The following is a 21,493-nucleotide window of genomic DNA, read 5'->3' as shown; positions in this document are numbered from 1 at the left end:
TTGCTGAGGCCACGTAGTGCCAATATGGATGCCTCCTCAGAGGCTCTGCCAGAGCCATACGCATACAGATGAGAATGCTTGCAGCTAACCATTGGACTGAGCATGGGTATCCCGATGGAGGAGTTAGAGAAAGGCCTGAAGGAGCTGAAAGGGTTTGCAACCCCATGGGAAGAACAACACTATCAACCAACCAAACTCTCCAGAGCTCCCAGGGACTAAAACACCAACCAATGAGCACACATGGAGAGGTCCATGGCTCCAGGTGCATATGCAGCAGAGGATAGCAGTGTCTGGCTTCAATGGGAAGAGAGGCCTTTGGTCCAGTGAAGGTGCATTTTCCCAGTGTAGGAGCACACCAAGGCGCTGAGGTAGGAGAAGGCAGTTGGGAGTGGGAGCACCTTCATGGAAGCAAGGGGCGGGGGAGAAAAGTGAAAACATTTGAAATGTAAATACAGAGACTATCCAATAAAAATGATTTAAAAAATTGTTAGGCTGTCACCTCACTTCCTGCCTACACCATCCCCGCCCGCCTTGCTGTCTAATAAAGTGCCTGCTGAAGAGGGGGGGAGGTCCTTATGCTAAGTAAAACTTGGCCAATTGTGTGGTGAATGTTGAAAGATGAGTGAATCCGTACCATATCATGATGAGAAAAACAAGGTCATAACCGATAAAGAGAAAATGCCACAAAAGAGATTACTGTTAATGTTGTGGTTACTCCCAAAATTTTGTATTATTTTTAATGCAGCACCGGAGCACGTGTCTGTCTTTCTGTACTTAGTTTGATCCCCTCTGACCTTCCAATAGGTTGTAAAACAGCCAAGGAGGCCTGCAGAAGCAAAAATGACGAAACTACCTAATCTTGGATTTTCAACCTAAAAAAGAAACTGCATCATGTACCCTCAGATGATTATTACCCCATGGTTTTTATGTCTGGTAAATACTCAAATATTTGTTGTTAATGTTTAACATTACCTCTATCCAGATGTATAATACATGAGTTGATAAGTCTCTATGTATTACAATTTTATATAAAACTGGAAATACTATAAAAATATTTGACATCTACTTTTTTTTTTCAGTGAGATACACTCGAATGATTAAAAAGCATTCCCCAACATGTTTCATTGTGGTTTTTTTCTACATTTTATTTTTCTACAATTAACCTGGGAATCAAAGGAAGGTTTCTCTTCTGTATGAATGTGCTGATAAAGAGCTACTCACATCTCTCAGAAAGACTCCCTGTATTCATAAAATGAATTACCAATAATGGCTCTTGGTAATATAATGAGAACAGATCACAGTCGGGAAAATTAAATGTTACACATTTATTTCTTACTAATGCACCAGATACATGGCACAGAGAGAAAGGGTAAAGATCTGTTTTCTTCATTTTTTTTTTTTTTTTTTTTTTTAGATTTTATTTATGTATATGAGTACACTGTAGCTGTCTTCAGACACACCAGAAGAGGGCATCAGATCCCATTACAGATGATTGTGAGCCACCATGTGGTTGCTGGGAATTGAACTAAAGACCTCTAAAAGAGCAGTCAGTGCTCTTAACCGCTGAGCCATCTCTCCAGCCCTCTTTAAACAATTCTTAACTCGCAGTAACTTTCTCCTACCAACTTTTACAAAGATGTCCTTAGGGTCATGAGCACTTCACTGTCAAAGTGACAAAGAAACTGAAAAACACTGCCTGCTGTTTTTCAGGTTGCCAGTCTAGTCCTGCTCATTACTTCAGCTCAGAGTCTCTCTCAGCAGAGTTCACTTAACTTGTGATGGTCACAATGGAGGATGAAAGTTGCAACCTATTTCCAGAGATAAGAAAATAGTTTCTGGGAGTGGGGGGGCATGTAATTACTCTGCTACTCAGTATTATTTCTTTGTGCACATTTTTCAATGTATGCCAATGCTTGGTTTCCTTTTTTTTTTTTTTTTTTTTTTTTACTTATTCACTTTACACGCTGCTCACTGCCTCCCTCCCATGACCCCTCCCACAATCCTTCCCCATCCCCTTTCCCTGTCTCCTCTTGAGTGGATGCCTCCTCTGTGAGTATACTCCCACACCCTGGCACTTCAAGTCTCTGCACAGCTAGGTACTTCCTCTCCCACTGAGGCCAGACGAGGCAGCCCAGCTAAAAGAACATATCCTGAGTATAGGCAACAGCTTTTGGGACAGCCCTGTTCCAGTTGTTCAGGACCCACAAGAAGACCAAGCTGTAGCAGATGTGGGGGAGCCTAGGTCCAGCCTGTGTATGTTCCTTGGTTGGTGATTTAGATTCTGAGGGCCCTAAGGGTCCAGGTTAGTTGACTCTGTTGGTCTTCCTGTGGAGTTGCTATCCCTGTCAACCCCCACAACCCTTCTTCCTATTCTTCCTTAAGAATTTCCAAGCTCTGTCCACTGTTTGGCTGTGGGTATCTGTCTGAGTCCACTGCCGAGTGGAGCCTCTCAGAAGACAACTTCCTCCTGTCTGCAAGCATTATGAGTATCATTAATAGTGTTAGGGATCGGTGCCCAAAGGATGAGTCTCAAGTTGGGCTGGTTATTGGTTGGCCGTTCCCTCGGACACTGCTCCCTCCCCCGTGCCTACATTATTTGTAGACAGGATAAATTTTGGGTTGAAAGGTTTCAAATGATGCTCATCCACAGTCTAAGACTTCCTTTAGACTCTGGTGAGTAAGTTCTCTGATGATGGTGAGGTAAAACTTCTGCTGGAACATGTATTTCCCCGAAGGCTCCATTCACAGAGACTTCTCTTCACAGGGTGAAGTATTTTACAAGGGGTGACTTCCAGACAGTTTTTGATGATTACATTTCTTGAGTGTTTTCCCCACTGCCGACTTTGTCATGTATACTGAAGCATGAAAGATGTCAAACTGATTTTCAACTTTAATTATATTCATTGATTTTTCTAAATTACGTCATAAAAGTATTTTCCACATTCGTGGCATTCACTCTCTTCAATATGAATTATCTCAGATATACTGAACAGAAAACATGGTTCAAACTTATATCCTTTACCTTCATGGGTTTCTACTATGTAAATACTTAGACGCACTCCAAGTTTTGACCTCTAGGGGGACATTGTTCCTCAGTTATCACATTTATAAACATTCATTCCTATGTTAGTGTTTTTATAAGTTCTCAAGTGCAACTGCTGAGGAAACTTCCTTCACAGTCATTCAACACATCCCTAATCTTTATCAACCCTGTGTGGGTTCTCTCCTGTAAACTGACGTTTGTTTTATACAAAGAACAACTACACAACTCACATTGAAAAGGATTTTCTTTTAATATGAGTACACTGTAGCTGTCTTCAGACACACCAGAAGAGGGCATGAGATCCCATTACAGAAGGTTGTGAGCCACCATGTGGTTGTTGGGAATTGAATTCAGTACCTCTGGAAGAGCAGTCAGTGCTCTTAACCACTGAGCCATCTCTCTAGCCCCTGAAGTGGATTCTTTCTTGGAGTTTTTGATTCATTCTGAGGCTTAAATGTCTTTCTTGATGTAGGGCAGATGGAACGTGCCACCAGACGGGCATGAGACCGGTGAGGTGGAAGTATGCTCAAACCCTGGGAACCTCAGAGATCTGAGACGGCAGGAGCAGGACTGCTCTCTCCCTGCCTCTATGACCCACTCCAGAGTATGCAATCATGACCCTTAAGTAAAGTGACCATAGGAAGTCAATCACATAGCACAGCATCTGGAATGCCTCTCCATGCCAATGAGGCATCTCAATAGCCTTAGCCCTCAGCTAATGGCCTTCCCTTTCTGGATATTCTCATACCCTTCCCAAAATTTACAAAATCCCTCATTCACCCAGAATAAAGCCTATTTGTTCACATCCACCAACAATAAAGCAATACAAATAAGCTAAGATCATCTCAGAGAACTACTTCATTAAAGATCACCTCAGGGAAGACCTTCACCTAAAGGAGCCCTAACACTAAAACTCCTGAAGAAGACTTCTCTCTTCTGCCGCCCCTCTGTCATTCACTCCAAACCACACCAGGCTCCTTCCCCTCCTGGACTCTGCTTTCACCCTTCCAGCGTGGCACACAGCAGAGTCTAACACCCCAAGAGGAAAATAGACTGCAGACCCCTGTCCCTGACTTTGCCTTGTCTTTCCCAAGCCAGTGGATTGGCTGCTGGACACCTCCAGAGGAGGACATGGGACCACATTCATACCTATTACTATCTTAGCTCCCCATGTCTGTGAGTTCTCTGATGCCTACTTAGGTTTGATTTCTGTGTAAAGGATTTTCTACATACATTACACTCATAAGGTTTCTCCCCAGAATGGATCAACTCGTGTACAATGAGGGATGATTTGTAGCCAAACATTTTTCCACACTGAATGCATTCATAGGGCTTTTCACCTGTGTGGATTCTATGATGCTTACTGAGGACTAACTTCCACTGAAACGTTTTCCCACACTTATTACACTCATAGGGCTTTTCGCCTGTGTGAATTATCTGATGCTTGTTGAGATATGACTTGTTTTGAAATGCTTTTCCACACTCTTTACACTCATACGGTTTCTCACCTGTGTGAACTTTCTGGTGCGTCTTGAGATATGATTTATTTTGAAAGGCTTTTCCACATTCTTTACAGTCATATAATTTCTCACTGTTATGGATTCTCTGATGCCTCCTGAGGTCTGACTTTTGGTAAAATGCTTTTCCACACTCATTACATGCATAGGGCTTCTCACCAGTGTGAGTTCTGTGATGCATGTTGAAGTATGACCTGTTATGGAAGGTTTTTCCACAGTTTTCACATTCATATGGTTTTTCACTCTTGTGAGTTCCCTGATGCATTTTGAGGTATGACTTCTTTAGAAAGGCTTTCCCACATTCTTTACACTCATATGGTTTCTCCCCAGTGTGAGTTCTCTGGTGCATTTTGAGGTACCACTTATGTTGGAAGGCTTTACCACACTCATAACATTCAAAGGGCTTCTCCCCAGTGTGAGTTCTCTCGTGTACAATGAGAGCTGACTTTTGTCTGAAGGTTTTATTACATTCACTACATCCATAGGGCTTTTCTCCTGTGTGAATTCTCTGGTGAATAGTAAGGGAAGACTTAGTGCTAAAGGGTTTCTCACACTGGATACATACATGGTCTCTTTTCTGGTTATGTGTCCTCTGGTTAACTGTAAGGTCTAATTCACTGGTAAAGGGTTTCTTACTTTCAAGGCATTTACAAGATTCTCTCCCTGAGTATGTTGCCTGGTGTTTAGTGAGGTTACACTTCCTACTGAAAGTTGCCTTCCCTACATTAGCCATGACATCTGACTCAGAAACTTGCTCACATCCATTATGCTTACAGAAAGTCAGTCCTATGTGAAGTCTCTTAGATGGAGCAATTTTTTTCAATAGTTTTTCCTCCTTTGTATCTTTCCTTTCTCCAATATATTCAAAATACTGCTGTCCACTTTGAATCTTGGAATGCTGACCCAGCTGCTCAGGACATCTGACAGATTTTCCTGCTACACAACGGTCATTATATTGCTCTATAGTACACAATCCATGATGCTCAGAAGGGAGACATGTATTCAGATATCCACTCAACTCCTCACGCTTCATTCCTGAACGGTTTCTATTATTTACAACAAAACTTGAAATATCCATGGAGTACAGATAAAAAGTGTTTTCCAATCCATTCGCTTCCTCAGTTGCTCTATTGTGGCTGTTGGCAGTAACCTGCCACAAATGTCTCTCTTGACTCTTCTGGTTGGTCTCAATTATGCTATCCACACTGCAGAAGACTAAAAAGACAAACAAAAGTAATTTCTATGAATTATTTTTCAGAGTTTCTAATAGAATTCTCGTTTATGTAAAAAAATTCTAGCCTACTAGCACACACTGTTATTAAAATCATAGTAAGTATTAGCTTATAACCTTTATTTAGCTTACTCCTTTGATTCAACATGCTGAAATATATGAATAAGGTTCCTAGTATTAAAGTATTAGTAAAGTATTGCTTCATTTTATTTTGGTTAAGAAATATTTTGTTAAAATATCCACCAATTGGTAGGTATAGTTTTCTACTCAGAGAATGGTTACATTTCTTTTTTACAAGGTTCTAGTAACATGTGTACTTTAATACATGATAGTGATAGTCTTTTCTTTCTGCCATTCTCTTTATTCTGGTCTGATTTCTAGGACATCCTCTTTACAGATTATGAGCAAACTCTGATAGGCTGCTTCCTCACCTGAAGCTTCCATTCTGGAAGCTTGCTTAGAGTTATTACAAAGAATGATGACAGCCTGTGAGTATTCCAAACACCAATTTTTTTTCCTTTCTGCTTCCTCTAAAACAGATTCCAGTAATTGAGGTCTCAACTGAAAAACATGCCCTGTTCTTTCCTGAACCAACAATACAAGGAAACTCCTGTCTACCACTCTGGAGAAATATGTAAGCTGTATATCTTCTCTAAAGTATCTGGCTACTTGTGATAATCATGAGCCCTAACATTTGCCTCCAAAGTGGTGATCCATGCACCGCCATCAGCAACTCTCAAGGCTGTTGTCATATTTCAGGGACTTGACTTCTCTTAGTTTCATAAAAAGTGGCTCCTACAATTCCTCATTATCTTTGTTGCTTTAGAATGAGAGAAGGAAGATTAAAGAAGTGTTACATTTAAATTATAGTCCCCACCCCCACCCCCAAAAAAGGCTTGCGATCTTCAACTTGGAAACTTGTTTCACTTCTCCTTGGAACTATAAAGCTCTTGATTCTTTCTCAAGTGTGAACACCCCTTCCTAAGGGTCCTCCTTATTTCTTAGATCATGGCTCACAGCCTAATTTCTAAATCTGTTTCTGTATTTTCTCATCAATTTCGTAAGTGAAATACTCTGTAACTTTAAACACTATCTGTTACTCATTATACTCTGGTTCAACATTACATGTACTTGTTTGTGACTCCTTAGCATAAATAGTTATTTATCTTTTATTGAAATTAATTTCATGAAGTAAGAGCATTACTTTTACATTTTTATTTATGTAAAATATATAAGAGCCAGCACTTGAAATCTGCCTCATTAGCATGTGATAAAACAAAAACAAACACATGAAATATAGAGTGTAAGATGCAACTGAAACTATGAAAAAAAGAAGTACCAGAGAAAAACATCAAATTACAGAAGTCAGAGGTTAGATGAGGAGGAGGGGGTTAGAAACTGAAATGTAAGAACATATGCAAGAGAATTCTCCTTGCAGACTACGTAACACGGTTGAGCCCTCAGATGTGGAACTTGAGGATAAGTTGATGATATGGCCAGCCTTTGTTATACAGTCTCCCCATCCACATGTACCAACAACTAACCTGGCAGAGTCTGGTTTGCAGGTTCTTCTGCTGTCCATGGCTCCTCTCCCTGTTCCAATTTGAAGATCAACTCAGGTTTAGGGATGCATTGCCCTGTTAATAGGAAATAATACAGGACTTAGAAAACTTCTGCTACTAAAGTTCTTTAAAGAAAGACAAAACCAGGTTTAGGATCTGTGCAATAAAATGTGGACCTTTCACTAGAGAACAGTGAACAATCATACAATCTGTGGCCTAGAACCTTAGCCCTAATCCTCACAAGTGCTTATATGTTTACTGCAGGGAAGGTGCTCGCACCTGAGACTTACTCACCCAGAGACAGGAGGCTGCTATACGTCTCCAGCATCACATTCCTGTACAGAATTCTCTGAGCATCACTGAGATTCTGCCATTCCTCCCAGGTGAAGTTCACAGTGACATCCTCAAATGACACCAACTCCTATAACAGCACGTTTCTTCAATTAATTTACTATACACTTGTAAAAATGTACCTGAAGACCAGCTTCTCTTAAGGGGTGGAAGGCTCTCATGTGTGTTTTACATTATACATACCTTGGTTATATAGTAGAAAAGAGATTTAAAAACCATCCTGATGTTATTGATTGATTAATGTACTACCTGATGATATTACAGATTAAAATCTGTAAAGTCTTCACTGTTGGTATAAGAGAACCCAGACAACTCAGGTAATCAGGCCTTCATCAGATAGGACTGCAAGTGAAACATGAACACCCCCATGCCTTGCTCTACATCCTAAGAGTTGAAGGCAACCTGACTACTGTCATGTTGTATAGGCTGTGCATTATAATTCCCACTCTCTTGTGTAAGTGAATTATCTTTAATATAAATATCAGCAGTGAATTAAGCTGGTGGCTGTATTTATCTACCTTATACTATTTCCCAATAATCATACAGGGAAAAAAAAACAGTATTTCTTTAAATCGGCACCTCAATAGCTGAGTGCAGTTTTAATCTAACTTTACTTTCTATGCTAATCTGACTACCTTCCAGCCCCATCCCATGATACTTGCATGTTATTACTGACCTAGTTCTTTGGGCTTTTGGTGTGTTTCCATGATCTCTCTCTCTCTCTCTCTCTCTCTCTCTCTCTCTCTCTCTCTCTCCCCCCCCCCCCCATCTCATGGCACCAATCCTCCATCCTCCTCACTGATCTGAATCTCCCTCTCTCCCTCTCTTCTTCCTCTGGCTGGCAGAAGTCCCACCCTAGTCTCCTGCCTAGCCATTGGGTAGTCAGTATTTATTGACAGGCAGAAAAAGAATGGTAAAAATTGCTTACAGAAATTTGACACAGGAAATTCTTGGTATAAGCATTTCTGTGCTGCTGTGTCATGATTGAAACAAGATATGAGGGCAGAGAAAATCTGCATCCGAATAACACAGGGTAAAAACTTTACACAGTGTACAAAAACATTATGCTTATATTTCCCCTTTTGTCTAATAAAAGACTCCTTTTCTTTTTTTAAAGGCTCCTTTTATAATAATAAACAACATATAGCAGGAACAATTATGAACCCTATTAAATAAGAGTTACATTGAAAAAAATCCAATCTGTTTGTAGTTGAAAACTCAAGAGAAAATATTTTATTTCAGACCTTACAAGATGATAAAGATTTAAGTAGCCCAAGAAAATTATCAGGTGAAGCTGAAAGGAGTTGGCTCTGATAGAAACTACAAGTATACGCATCTAAATTGTAACCAAAGATGGTCGGCATCTTAGTTATCTTGCCTTCTACTCATTCTCCCAAAGGAATTCTTATGCAGAGGGAATATATTTTAGAATAGATATTTTTAGTATTTAAACAGTAAAATATTAAAAGCCTATATAGAAATGGTTTCTGAATTGATTCTAAAGGGGAAAAAATGAAGCTTCATCAACTAGGTGGAATGGATCCAGCTGAGATTGTGGTACCTTTTACTAATGCTGAGATTGCCTCACTATGGGCTCAAGATGAACATTAGCAAAGACCTTGCAGTGATTTTTTAGAAAAAAGTAACAACAAATACCCAAAAAGCAAGTGGCTTCAATTTATAAAAAGAACTAATTGGATCCTCCCTTTTATAATAAAAAAAGAATTCCAATTTCTAAAGCACCTATATTTTACACTGATGCACATAAATCAGGAAAGACAAAATATGTCAGAAGATATAAGGTGGTTAAAAGTCCTTATGAATAAGTTAAAAATCAGAATTACATGCAGTACTTATGGTATTATTAGATTTTCAAGAATTTCTTAATATAGTAACTGGCTCTCAATTTGCATATAGAAACTGCTGAACTTATTCAGGATGATTCCAAATTGACTTCTCTGTTTATTCAACTGTAACAAGTGGGCTGATTCTTTTATTATGCAAGTTATGGCAATTATGGCATACCTATACAAATTGAAACTGACAATGTTCTAGCTTATGTCTCTAATAAATTTATTTTTAATTTATTAATTATAATATAAAGCATATTATAGATATTCCAACAATCCTACAACATAAGCAGTCATTGAAAGACCCAATTGTACTTTAAAAGAAATGCTTAATAAACAGGGAGGGGTATCAAAAAAACCCCCACCAGAGATAGATTACAAAATGCTTTATTAACTTGAAATTTCTTAAATGCTAATGAACAAAAAACAATGGCCATTGAGAGACAATGGATTGTAAAAAAAAAAAAACTTCTGGATTATATCAGCCTATTTCAAAGATATATTAACATCAGAATTGAGAGGAGAAAGTATGTTACTCTGGGGAAGGAGCTTTGTATAAGTTCATACAGTAGAAGAAAAATTATGGATTTCATCCAAACTAATAAAAATCAGATTTGATAAAGGAAGACCCCATGAAGATCTTGGCTACAGATAGGAAAAAGGAAATCAAGAAGACCAAACAGAATCAGTAGCATTATTTGCTGACCCCTCTACATGGAAACAGCCCTGAAACTGGCTGAGATGTAAAAATGTCTCAAGCAAGAACTTCAGCTATACATGGATCCTATTGTCTACAGAGTCTTCAAGATTCATCATGCCATCCTTTTATATGACATGAATGGAGATTTATTTTGCACTTTGGTTATATGATCTAACTAGCTTATAAATAAAGATAATTGTCTTTAACCTGATCAAAAAGCAGAAAATCATCTTTAACTGATCTGTGCACAGTGCGCATACATACATACACACACACACACACACACACACACACACATATACATACATACATACATACATACATATATATATATATACATATATATATATATATATATATATATATATATATGTATATATATATATATGTATATTCTAAAAGCTTTATGTTGACAGAAAAAAACAATAGAGGATTCACCCTTGGGGATGCTGAGATGCTGAGACTTGCTGTTCCACCTCCCTGCCTGATCCTACCTCAACTAGATTGAAGCTGGTTTCCTCTAAAGACTTGCTTCCAGGACAACTTCAGAACAGCTAGCTCACTTGGTCCAGCCTTTCAGACTGTTCCAATTGGAATTTCATTTAAGCCTGCACTTTCTCAGCATACAGAGACTAGACAGCAAATGCTACAGATAGCTTTCTTAAAACTAACCATTTTTCCCAATTTTCTAATCTTGAGCCTCCAAAAACAAGTTGTACATCCAAATTCAGATATACTATAAGTAGATAGCTAGTCTTCAAAACACCTAATAGAGCCAAAGAATATGGCATATAAAATTATTTAATTATTAAAAGAGCTTTTGACTCTGAGACAGGTCTGCTCCTGACGGTACCCCCACTCACCATCAAGATGATGATGAGCACCAGTAACCTCCGTGTGGAATTGCCTCATTGTGGCAAAGAATTGCCCATGCTTCAACTGCAGGCAAATGCTGGTCAGAAAGGACAAAGGGACACAGGAAAGCCAACTATCAAGCTTTGCCAAGACAGGATAAGTAAGTCTTCCATAATTCCTGCTTCACAAAGGTCTGTCAAGTATACTAGGCCAAAAGGCTGAAGATGAATGCTCCAATGTTATAGAGACAATATTGGGGACTGTCAGGGCAGCCTGCTGTCTCTATAATTTTTAGAAAGCTGTGCCCTATCCTTCCTGCATACCCAGGCAAATTTTTATTTCTTCTCAGATTTCTGATGGGCTAATTAAAAGAAAAATATGCTTTTATCGGACTAACATGGAGAATTATATAGAGAATGTCTTGTATATTGTATGGATGCATCACCTGTCAATTAAAAAGCTTATGGCCTATAGCTTAGGCAGAAATTTGGAGGTGGGACATCTGGGAAACAGAAAGAATTCTGGGATAGAGCCAGGCAAAATAAGATTTGCCCAGGAAGATGTGAGGAGACAGGTGCATGGTACCAGAGCATAGGTCACCAGCCACATGGCAGAATGTAGGTTAAAATAATTGGGTTATCTAAGTTATGATCTAGTCAGAGTTGAGCCTAGGTATATGGCCAGGGAATTTTGAGTCTGAGTCTTATTTCTAGGAGCATGGAGCTGGGAGGAAGAACCTGGACCAAACTCCTGAACTCCTGCCCAAGAAAGAGTGTCCTTTGTTACTAATTCATTTATGCCCCGCTCTCCTACTTCAGTTGTGGAGCATAGGTCTTAGCCAACATGCTCCCTACAAGAATTCCCCTTCCCTCAGAAGCCTTTGAAAGGATAACCTTTGCTTAATTTCGCATGCCTGCAACTCTCCTTCAAAATGCCACCTCAACCACACAAAGAACCACACACCAAGTAATTCTCTAATACACTGTAGAGAGAATCTTTTGTCTACTGTATGGAAGTATCACCTGTCAATAAAAAGCTGATTAACCAATGAGCTGAGGCAGAAAATAAGAGGTGAGAGTTCTGGTAGGGAGAGGGAACTCTGAGATAGAGTCAGGCAGGGAAGAGATCTGACCTGAACTCTGAAGAGACAGACACATGACGCTGAGAAGAGATGACCATCCATGTGGCACTCACTGAATACAATAAATGGATTAATTAAATTACAAGCTATTTAGAAAATATGCCCAAGCTTACGGCCTAGGCATTGTTTATTCCAATATAATTAAGTCTCAGAGTCATTAGTTCTGGAACTGGGTGAGAATGAAAAAGCCCATGGTTACAAATGGTGTCCAATGTCAGGCACAGAATCCAGGTTTAGACAAAAGATTCACTTATTAAGAAAAACCCCCGAGTGGAAAGGCAGGAAACAGGCACTTCCCAGAGCTGGATACAGTTTACTAGCAGGGGTGACGGGGTGGGAGATAAATCCCCTTTAAAAGAAAGTGAACAGAGGTCTATGAACAGCAGACATCAAGGGGAGGACAAGAACCTCAGACATGCCCCACAGGCGGAAAAACTTTCCAGAGCTAAGACCAATAATAGGCTTGCATCCCAGATGGTACCTGCCTGCAGTTATGAGGCTCAACCCTCACAAAAGGGCAAACAGTGGCTCAGCCCCAAATCAGCAAAGGCAGCCTACTAGACTAAGCCAATGGGATGGAGCTAGTGGCCATAGACACCTGCTGGCCTGAGGAAGGCAAAAGCAACTTTTGTCCAGAGCTGCAGTGGAACTGAAAAGCCATCAACTTCCAAAATGGTAAGGTATTAAATTTAAAAACAATTAAAGAGAAAAGAAACTGAGTATTTAAAAAATCACATTTAGGTGAATGAACCTGTATTGTTATCATTGTATCATAAAAACTGAAAGAACTTGGCCTGGAGAAACGGCTCAGCACTCAAGAGCACTACCTGCTCTTCCCGAGATCCTGAGTTCAATTCCCAGCACCCACATGGCTAGGACCATCTATTAAAGGATCTGATGCTGTCTTATGGCATGTAGGTGTACATGTAGACAGAGCAATCCTATATTTTAAATCAATAAATATTTTTAAAATTGCAGGAACTGCTTGTACATTGAATGATTCTATACTTACATCTAGATTAATTTCAACAGTAAATTTTACATCTCTGTTGGTATTCCTCACAAATTACAAGCATGTACTCTGACACTGCAGTATTTCCTTGTTGCATACAACTAACTGCTTGTTGTTTGTGATGTGTAAGACCTGATTCCAAAATCACAGTGTAATGCAATGAAGTTACATCAGAACAGGTAAGTGAACTGAGCAGATCCAGATGTCAACTGCCAACCCTAGAAAAACTAGAAAGGCCTGTGGGGTTGCCAGAAGAAATAAAAGAGAGTAAGACACAGGGTGCTTCCAGATATAACAGAGGGGAGAAAACAACAAACAAGACCTGGAAAATGCTTGTGAAAATCATATTCCACAGGTGGAGGCTCTCGAACGTGGACTAAGTAAACAACTTACTAGCAGATAAGGCATGGATGAAAAAGAACTCTATAAGTAAAAGTTTTAGGATATTTTGAGCTGCATATCTGGCATAATGGCTCAGCAGTTGAAGGTGCTGATTTGCACTCACACAGGAATGTGTGCTTGAACACACACACACACACACACACACACACACACACACACACTTAAAAAGGAATATTTCGAACTGAATTTTAAAAAATGAATAAGATAAAAAATGCAAAACACAGCATAAACTAGAGGGAAGCAGATGTCATGAAATTGAATCTTAGAAAGAATAAACTAATTTTTGTACCTTTGCAGAGAAGAAAGACAAAAACAAACTGAATACAGTAATAGAATAAAAAAAGATAAGATTCAAAGAATAAATCGATGAAATTCAAACTTAAAAGTTAGTAATACAGAGTGCACACACATACACACACTCACACACACACACACACTCACAACCCACATACTCTACTCAGCAGTTAAGGGTCAGAATTATTCTGGACCTGAGTTCTGTCCCCAGGCAGAAATAAAAAGGGATTGGAACATAGGCTACAAAGTAAGAAAGAAGGCAGATCTTAACGACAAAATCTTGTCTTTATTATTAAAGATGAAACAAAATCATCATCAAAGCAAACCATTATGTTGACCATCAACACAAATCCCCAAAATAAAATCCCATATATTCTCTGAATATAAAATAAATATTTAAATAAGAAACCAATATCAAAACAAGAGTTAAGAAAGAGACTCAATGTTCAAAAATTAAATAGTATACTTTGAAATAACCTTTGAGCTAAGAAGTATTCAGGAAGAACACTGAAATGAGCTGGAGACAAACACTAAACAAAACTCCCGGGCAATTCCTCCATCTTTGGTTGACCCTGGGCTTAAGCCTTGCCCTTAGCAAATGGTTTGTCAGTGAAACAAGGTAAAGCTACCATCTGGGAAACTTACAGACAAGGCTTCCAGAAGTCACACTGCTTCATTAGGAAGCCAGGCCTTGGGTAAAAAATTCAACTATCCTGAGACAACTGTGGTAAAGCACATGGAAAATTCCTAAGAAAGAACCTTTTCCTAGACACATGGGATCTCCTGCAGCTGCCCACTGCCAGCCAACCTTGAGTGCTCTTGGACATCATCCCAGCTCTGCTTTTAATGGCCTACTCCAGCTGCTAGATCACTGTAGAGAAGCCAGCCAGCAACGAATCTCTATCACAGAACCAGAGGTCATAAACTATTTTAAGTTGTCACATTTTCAGGATGGTTTTGATCCATGGTTTGAATATGAAAGAGCCTCCACAGATTCAAGAATTAGATGCTTGGTTCTAAGCTAGAGGCATTATTTTTAGAAGTGATGAAAACTTCAGGAAGCTGTAACCAGTTAGAGAAAATAGATCACTGGGCCAAATCCTTGTGTATTATATTCTCTGGCCCTTTCTGATTCTTTCTCTTTGCTTGCTTTCTACAATCAGAAGATAAAACTCATAAAGGGTGCTAAAATGTCAAGTATCTATTAGAGAAAATAAACAAACAGGTAGGATTTGCTGAGCTAGAAATATAATGGCTTCACTGCAAGGATTCAGCCCAGAGTTTTAGAAAAGGACAGAAGCTCCGAGAGCTCTCCTTACTGAGAGGAGTAGGATGGACCTAGTTAGACTCCATGAAACAAGGTAGCTAATGTGGGTGGCTTCTGTGTAATGGATTTTTGTGAATCCTAAATATGTACTTTCTAAAGAACTTACTCTCCCATCGTTTCCTGTACTAAAGGCCACAATCAGGACAAAAAAAGCACAGGAAGGAAGGGGGCATAAATGGGGACAGTGCGGGGTATGGTTCAGTAATAGGGGATGCTTAATGCTCATGAGACCCTTGGCTGGAGGCCCAACACACACAAACACACAGACTAATGTAACAGAGGCCTCTGAGTGTTGGGCTGACGTGAGTGAAAGGAGATGGCTCGATGCAAACGGAGGTATTTGCTGGAGAAAGAATGTCACCTAAGAGACTTGCAAGAGCCAGAAAGCAGAATGAAGACACTTGAGGCACGGACCTGGACAAGGCTTTTAACAAAGAAGTAGCATAGGTGGCCTAAGGGGAGTAATGCCCAAATCAGTGTGCACAGGGCAGCCCATCCCAGCACCCTCGCCTTCTGTAGAGCCCAGCATGTTTGCACTTGCCAGCATCTTCACTGGGCACTGCGCACTGACACGGATGGAGGGCAGGGCCAATGGGTACCAAGAACCAACTTAATCATGACGCGGTGGAAATGACGGTGGCCAAGGATATTTAAAATCTGGAGAAATACTAATAATTTGTAGCAATAAGGAAAACTATAATTGAGTAAATGTTGCTATAATTACTACTAATAGGAATTGAAGTCTAATTCTCTCTGTAAATTTGGGCAGGTCTTCCTGATGGTCAGACTATGAACACAAATCAAGGAGCAATAGATAATACAGTGAGGAGCGGACAACTCACCACATATTCATTCATGATGTTTGTAAGTTGCTTGGTTTTGGTTTTGCCCTTGGAAACACGCAGAGGATACTGGGATATTGAGAGAAGAAGAATCGTTTATGGTCACAAGAGTGAGAGGATATTCATGGCTTGGTCCTAGGTTCTCCACTCCAAACACTGCAATTAGCTGAAGAAGAAAAAAAAAATGTAAGGAAATATAGTCCCTGAGGGCTGGAGAAATAGCTCAATGATTAAGAGTAACTCTAGTTCTAGGGGATCTGGCACCTTCACACAGACATACATGCAGGCAAAACACCAATGCGCATAAAAACAAAAAGAAACATAGACCCATCTACAAGAAAGCACAACAAAGTCACTGTTGACAATGAACCCATAATACATTCAATCATTACTCATGGCTGAGTTAATGGATATATACATCTATAATTAATAAGCAATTGGATAACAGTTAACATTCCCTTTTAATTAAAAACAGAGTCATTATGTTTTCCCACCATTAACACTAAAATCTTCTGTTATATGAAATATTATATTAATACACCCCAAAGGGCTCCATATGAATTCTTCCTTTACTACTTCTTTTATACAATTCATTTTCATTGAAAATAAGCACATTTAAAGACTTTTTTGCTCATGCTTATACAGAAAAAAAAATTAAGTAATACACATTTCACACAGACATCATTACAGTAATGGGACATCTCCGAGTATCCACACTCTTGTTAAATTCCCATGAATAAGATGGGTTTTGCCATTGGATTCATTAGACTAAGAGGAACTCAGCAAATGTGAAGATAACCTAAATTTGAAAAGACTTTCTTGACTGGCATTGGCCTACTGTGCAGAGCTATGCTGTCAAGAACCCTGGTGCCAGCTGATGGAAACGGAGTCTTGAAAAGACTCAGCAGAGACCAGGGCATGTGGAACTGCACACTGGAACTTCTCAGTCTCAAAAGCATGGATGACTTCAACTTCATTTGTCACTGAAGGCCGGAAAATACAGTCATTTCCCAGCTGAGACCGGGCCAGATACTGACCTTCAGGAATGTGTGAAAACAAAAACTGACCTTTAAAGCACTATTTGTTGACTTGCTGTACAAGAAAGGCCAATACCTTTGCTTTGCTTTGCTTTGGTGTTTATTTGGTGTTTGATGTTGTTTGGTTTGGTTTGGTATGGTTTGATTTGGTTTGGCTTGGTTTGGTTTTGCATTTTGAGACATGGTTCCTCTATGTAGCCCTGATTATCTTGGAACTCACTCTTGTAGACCACGTTGGCCTGAAACTCAGAGTTCTTCCCCTGCCTCCTGAGTCCTGGGATTAAGAAATTGGTTCACCACTGCCCAGCAAGGCTGATACATTTAATGACTTAGAATTGTATTACTTTAACATACTGGGGAATGGGAAATGGTATCCAAGCAGGACAGATACAAGAAGTATTCTGTAACTAGATGCCCACAGCTTGAAAGCCACAGGAAGACTAGGCGAAGCCATACATGTTTGCACATACAGGTTTAGAGCACAAGTTTGGTGCAATCTAATTTGTTTTACAAAAGAGATAGACTCCTATTGTTTTCATTCGTACTTATGAATTTTGGTTAACGGAATGCTAACACTAAGTAAAACACTTTGGTTTTATACATTAAAGGTTACACAATGTACTGAATGCAGTGATGACCAGCACCGCATGTTAATGACAAGATTTCCTTGATCTGTGGGACCATTTGCAGACCACACTCAGACGCTGGGTTTCAACACAAAACATAAGACCACACAAATCCAAAGACATTACATGGTAACTAGAAGTCAGTATTAGAAAATACACAAACACTGATTTTTCTTAACTGTACAAAGTAAGTAACATTAGTCAAAACATCAATACATCTCTGGCACCTACATATCATGTTACCTATGGCAAGACTTGGAAGCAACTTTTTGGCTTTCTAATAAAGCTGAGGTACGTATGTGAACCACCCAAAACCACTGCCAAGACAGAGAAACCATGGTCTGTTTCCACATGGAAATTCTGTTAAGAAAGCTACAGAGATACTCGGCAAATCACAGCAACAGCTGTTCTTCCAGAGGACCAGGGTTCAATTGCCAGACCCGCATGGCAGTTCACAACAGCCTATAGATCCAGATCCAGGGTTTAGGCTTCTTTTTTGATATTTATTTATTTATTGTATATGAGTACATTTCTCTGTCTTCAGACACACCAGAAGAGGGCATCAGATCCCATTACAGGTGGCTGTGAGCAATCTTAACCACTGAGCCATCTCTCCAGCCCCAGGTCCAGGAGTTCTAATGCCCTATTCTGATCTCTTCAAGCACCAGACCTGCACATGGTAAACAGACATACATGCAGACAATATGCCCACACACAAAATTAATTAACTAATTTTAGCCAATTAATTCGCTTTAAAAGGAATTTGCATGCTGGAAACAGTGAGGGAAGAGGAAGGGAAAAGTAAATTTACTGACCATTGATTCAGTCAGGTGTGGGCTAGATCACAACTTCTAGATCCAATAAATATTTCCCGGGACCTTGCCCATCTTTTCAGCATATCTGATAGAAGAGAGCTAGCCACAATCTCCTAAAGATCAAGCCCCTAACTATCACCCATGTGTTGACAGCTTCTGGAGGAGGTGGTAGCTTTGCCCAAATTTTGTTCGAAGCAATTGGATCAGTAATTGCTTAGACCATGCAAAGCAAAGAATCTCACCTTCACTCTGCACACACGCACTAGGTGTGGAGGAAAGGCAGTTAATAACAGATCTTGCCTGCAGAGGAGCAAGTCCAGGTTAGAAAGTCTTCACAGGACTGTGACTGTTTTCATGGCCATTGCACAGCTGGAAATTACACTCAGAGTTAGCCCTTCCTTAACTCCCTAAGCTGCACACTGACTGACTCACGGACTGACCCTCACACAGCATGTATTTATTACATGACAGAGAAATACACACAAAGAAACTCCCTCTAGGGCTAGAGAGATGGCTCAGTGGTTAAGAACACTGACTTTTTTTTTTTTTTTTTTTTTTTTTTTTTTTACACTGACTGTTCTTAACCAGAGGTCCTGAGTTCAATTCCCAGCAACCACATGGTGGCTCAGAACCATCTGTAATGGGATCCGATGCCCTCTTCTGGTGTGTGTGAAGACAGCGACAGTGTACTCACATACAGTAAATAAATAAATAAATCAGGAAGGAAGGAAGAAAGAAAGAAAGAAAGAAAGGAAGGAAGGAAGAAAGAAAGAAAGAAAGAAAGAAAGAAAGAAAGAAAGAAAGAAAGAAAGAAAGAAAGAAAGAAAGAGGTCGGGAACCCTTTTCCTCTTACTGGGTTGCCTTGCCCAGCCTTAATATAAGAGGTGCCTAGTCTTATTGCAATTTGATTTGCCCTGTTTGGTTGGTATCTCTAGGAGGCCAGCCCTCCTCTGAAGGAAAACAGAGGACGAATGGAAGGGAGTGGATAGGGTTGGGATGTAATATATAATAAATTAAAACATAAAGAAAAAGAACTCCCTCTAACTGAACAAGTATACCCTCTGTCTCTGACCTCCCCCCTATGAGATGTGTGGTACTCCTATGCTTCAAAGCTTGTTGCTCTGTCGCAGTGTACTCAGTAAAGTGTTCTAGTCTAAAGGGCAAATGCCTTCATTCACAGCCCAGAAGACCTTCTCTGTGCAGACCACCAACATACAGTGAGCACTAAGGTAACAGGAAAGGAACCCAACAGACCAGATTGGTCCATGCACTGTTCTGAAAGGTTAGCATACGATGTATCAGTAGGTAACTTGCAATAATACAATCTCTGCCATGAAAATGTAGGCAGACCTGGTTAGTCAAAGCACGTGTTTAGTCAAAGGGGCCTGTATCACAGGGCCCTGTGGTTCTATGGAGTTCGGTGCAGCAGCCTAAGGCTTGGACCAGGTGTAAGTTCCCTACCAGGACTGAATGCTTCCTGATCTCTTATTAATGGTCTTCCTCCACATTAGGGGGATGGAATTCCTACCGTTGCACACCCTCCTTCAGAATAAGAAACCTCCCTACTTTGTTCCCAAGAAAATGTTCCTATATCAACACTTGAATCTTCTGAGATAACTTCTTATCTCTGGAAACTAAATATTTTCAAATACGAAACAAAACCTAAGACAGTGGTTCTCAACCTTCCTAACGCTGACACCATTTAATACAGTTCCTCAAGCTATGGTGACCCTCAACCATAACATGATTTTCGTTGGTGTTTCGTAACTAATTTTGCTAATGTTATGAATCCTGATGTACACTTCTGATATTCAGGATATCTGATATTCGACTCCTGTGAAAGGGTTGTTTGACACTAACCACCCACCCTCAACCCTTTCAGGCTGAGCACCTACAGGGTGAGAACCGCCGCTCTAAGAGCTCAAACCTTAAGTGCCAGGCTGGTTACTACCAACTGGCTACACTGTTCACAGGAGACTCAAAAACATCACTTCATAAAAAGACATAAAACTGTCAAACGGTCGAATACAACTGCCAATACACACAAGGGTGCAGTCACAACGTGAGAATTTCTCTAGGAATTTCAGGTCAATTCATTAGGATAACAAACACCCCTCTGTCTTACAGTGGTCACAACCACTCCTCACCCCCTTTCAGGCTCCAGCATTGTGGTATATCAGCTTAACAATTTTCCCAGGCTCTCTGATTGGGATTTCTGGGCCATGCTAGTGAAAATTCCCAGTTTTGTAATCCGGTCTCAGATTAATGGTCTTTCTCCACTCCAACTCTCCCAAAAACGGATGCCAAGCAGGTAACAAGATTCTTCCCTAGCAAGAGCTGGAAGGTGAGCTTCACACTGGAGACCTCCCGACCCTGACAATCCACAGACACGACCCGCCCTCGCCCCCCAAGTCGCCATCTTGGGCTCTCACCTCCTTGGCAGAGCTTCTGTAATGGCCCTTTGGACAGTTGGAACCACGGATCCAGACACTCCTAGCACAGTCTTCCGATACAGCAACCATGAAAGCCCTGTCCAGGCCGACCGTTCCGACTGGAAATGATGGATCTCACAGTCACCGCCCCCAGAGCCGCCCTCGAACTGCGTCTCGATCCCTTCGCCAAGACCCACCTATGTGTCTGCTCCCACCGAGCTAGAGGGCACGGGTCCCGCTTCCGAGGACTCCGAAACCACTCTCCTCTTTTTGTTTTTTCCCACCCGCCTCGAGAAAACCTGCACCAAACTCGCAGCCCGAGCGAAGGCGTCGGCACGGAGCCAGGATGCGACTTTCTAAACGGTAGTTACAAAGAGAGTGCAGGACAGAGATGCCTACCAGCCAAATGTCAGAGCTGTTTACCTGATCCTGTGTGGGAGGGCCTTGTACATTAGG

The 21,493-nt window shown here is 40.4% G+C and overlaps 1 protein-coding gene across 1 annotated transcript; it reads right to left on the bottom strand.

The window, feature by feature from the left end:
* Positions 1–3,312: 3,312 nt before the first annotated feature.
* ZNF717 (zinc finger protein 717) lies at positions 3,313–21,427 on the bottom strand. Its single transcript, XM_080934291.1, has 5 exons — positions 21,038–21,427; positions 16,128–16,293; positions 7,648–7,774; positions 7,336–7,428; positions 3,313–5,775 (listed from the first exon to the last, which is right to left on the bottom strand). The coding sequence occupies exons 2-5, from the start codon at positions 16,140–16,142 to the stop codon at positions 4,199–4,201; spliced, it is 1,812 nt and encodes a 603-aa protein (XP_080790417.1). The 5' UTR covers positions 16,143–16,293; positions 21,038–21,427; the 3' UTR covers positions 3,313–4,198.
* Between the last annotated feature and the right edge of the window lie 66 nt (positions 21,428–21,493).

Source organism: Micromys minutus (genome assembly GCF_963924665.1).
Source record: "Micromys minutus genome assembly, chromosome: 21".
In the NCBI taxonomy this organism is placed as follows: Eukaryota; Metazoa; Chordata; class Mammalia; order Rodentia; family Muridae; genus Micromys; species Micromys minutus.
This window is presented reverse-complemented; position numbering and strand designations above follow the sequence as displayed.

Coding starts and splice junctions, on each gene's coding strand:
- ZNF717 (XM_080934291.1), bottom strand. Junction 7,429..7,647: donor TAGCAGCCTCCTGTCTCTGG/GTGAGTAAGTCT, acceptor TCCTATTAACAG/GGCAATGCATCCCTAAACCT. Junction 5,776..7,335: donor TGCAAACCAGACTCTGCCAG/GTTAGTTGTTGG, acceptor TTGTCTTTTTAG/TCTTCTGCAGTGTGGATAGC.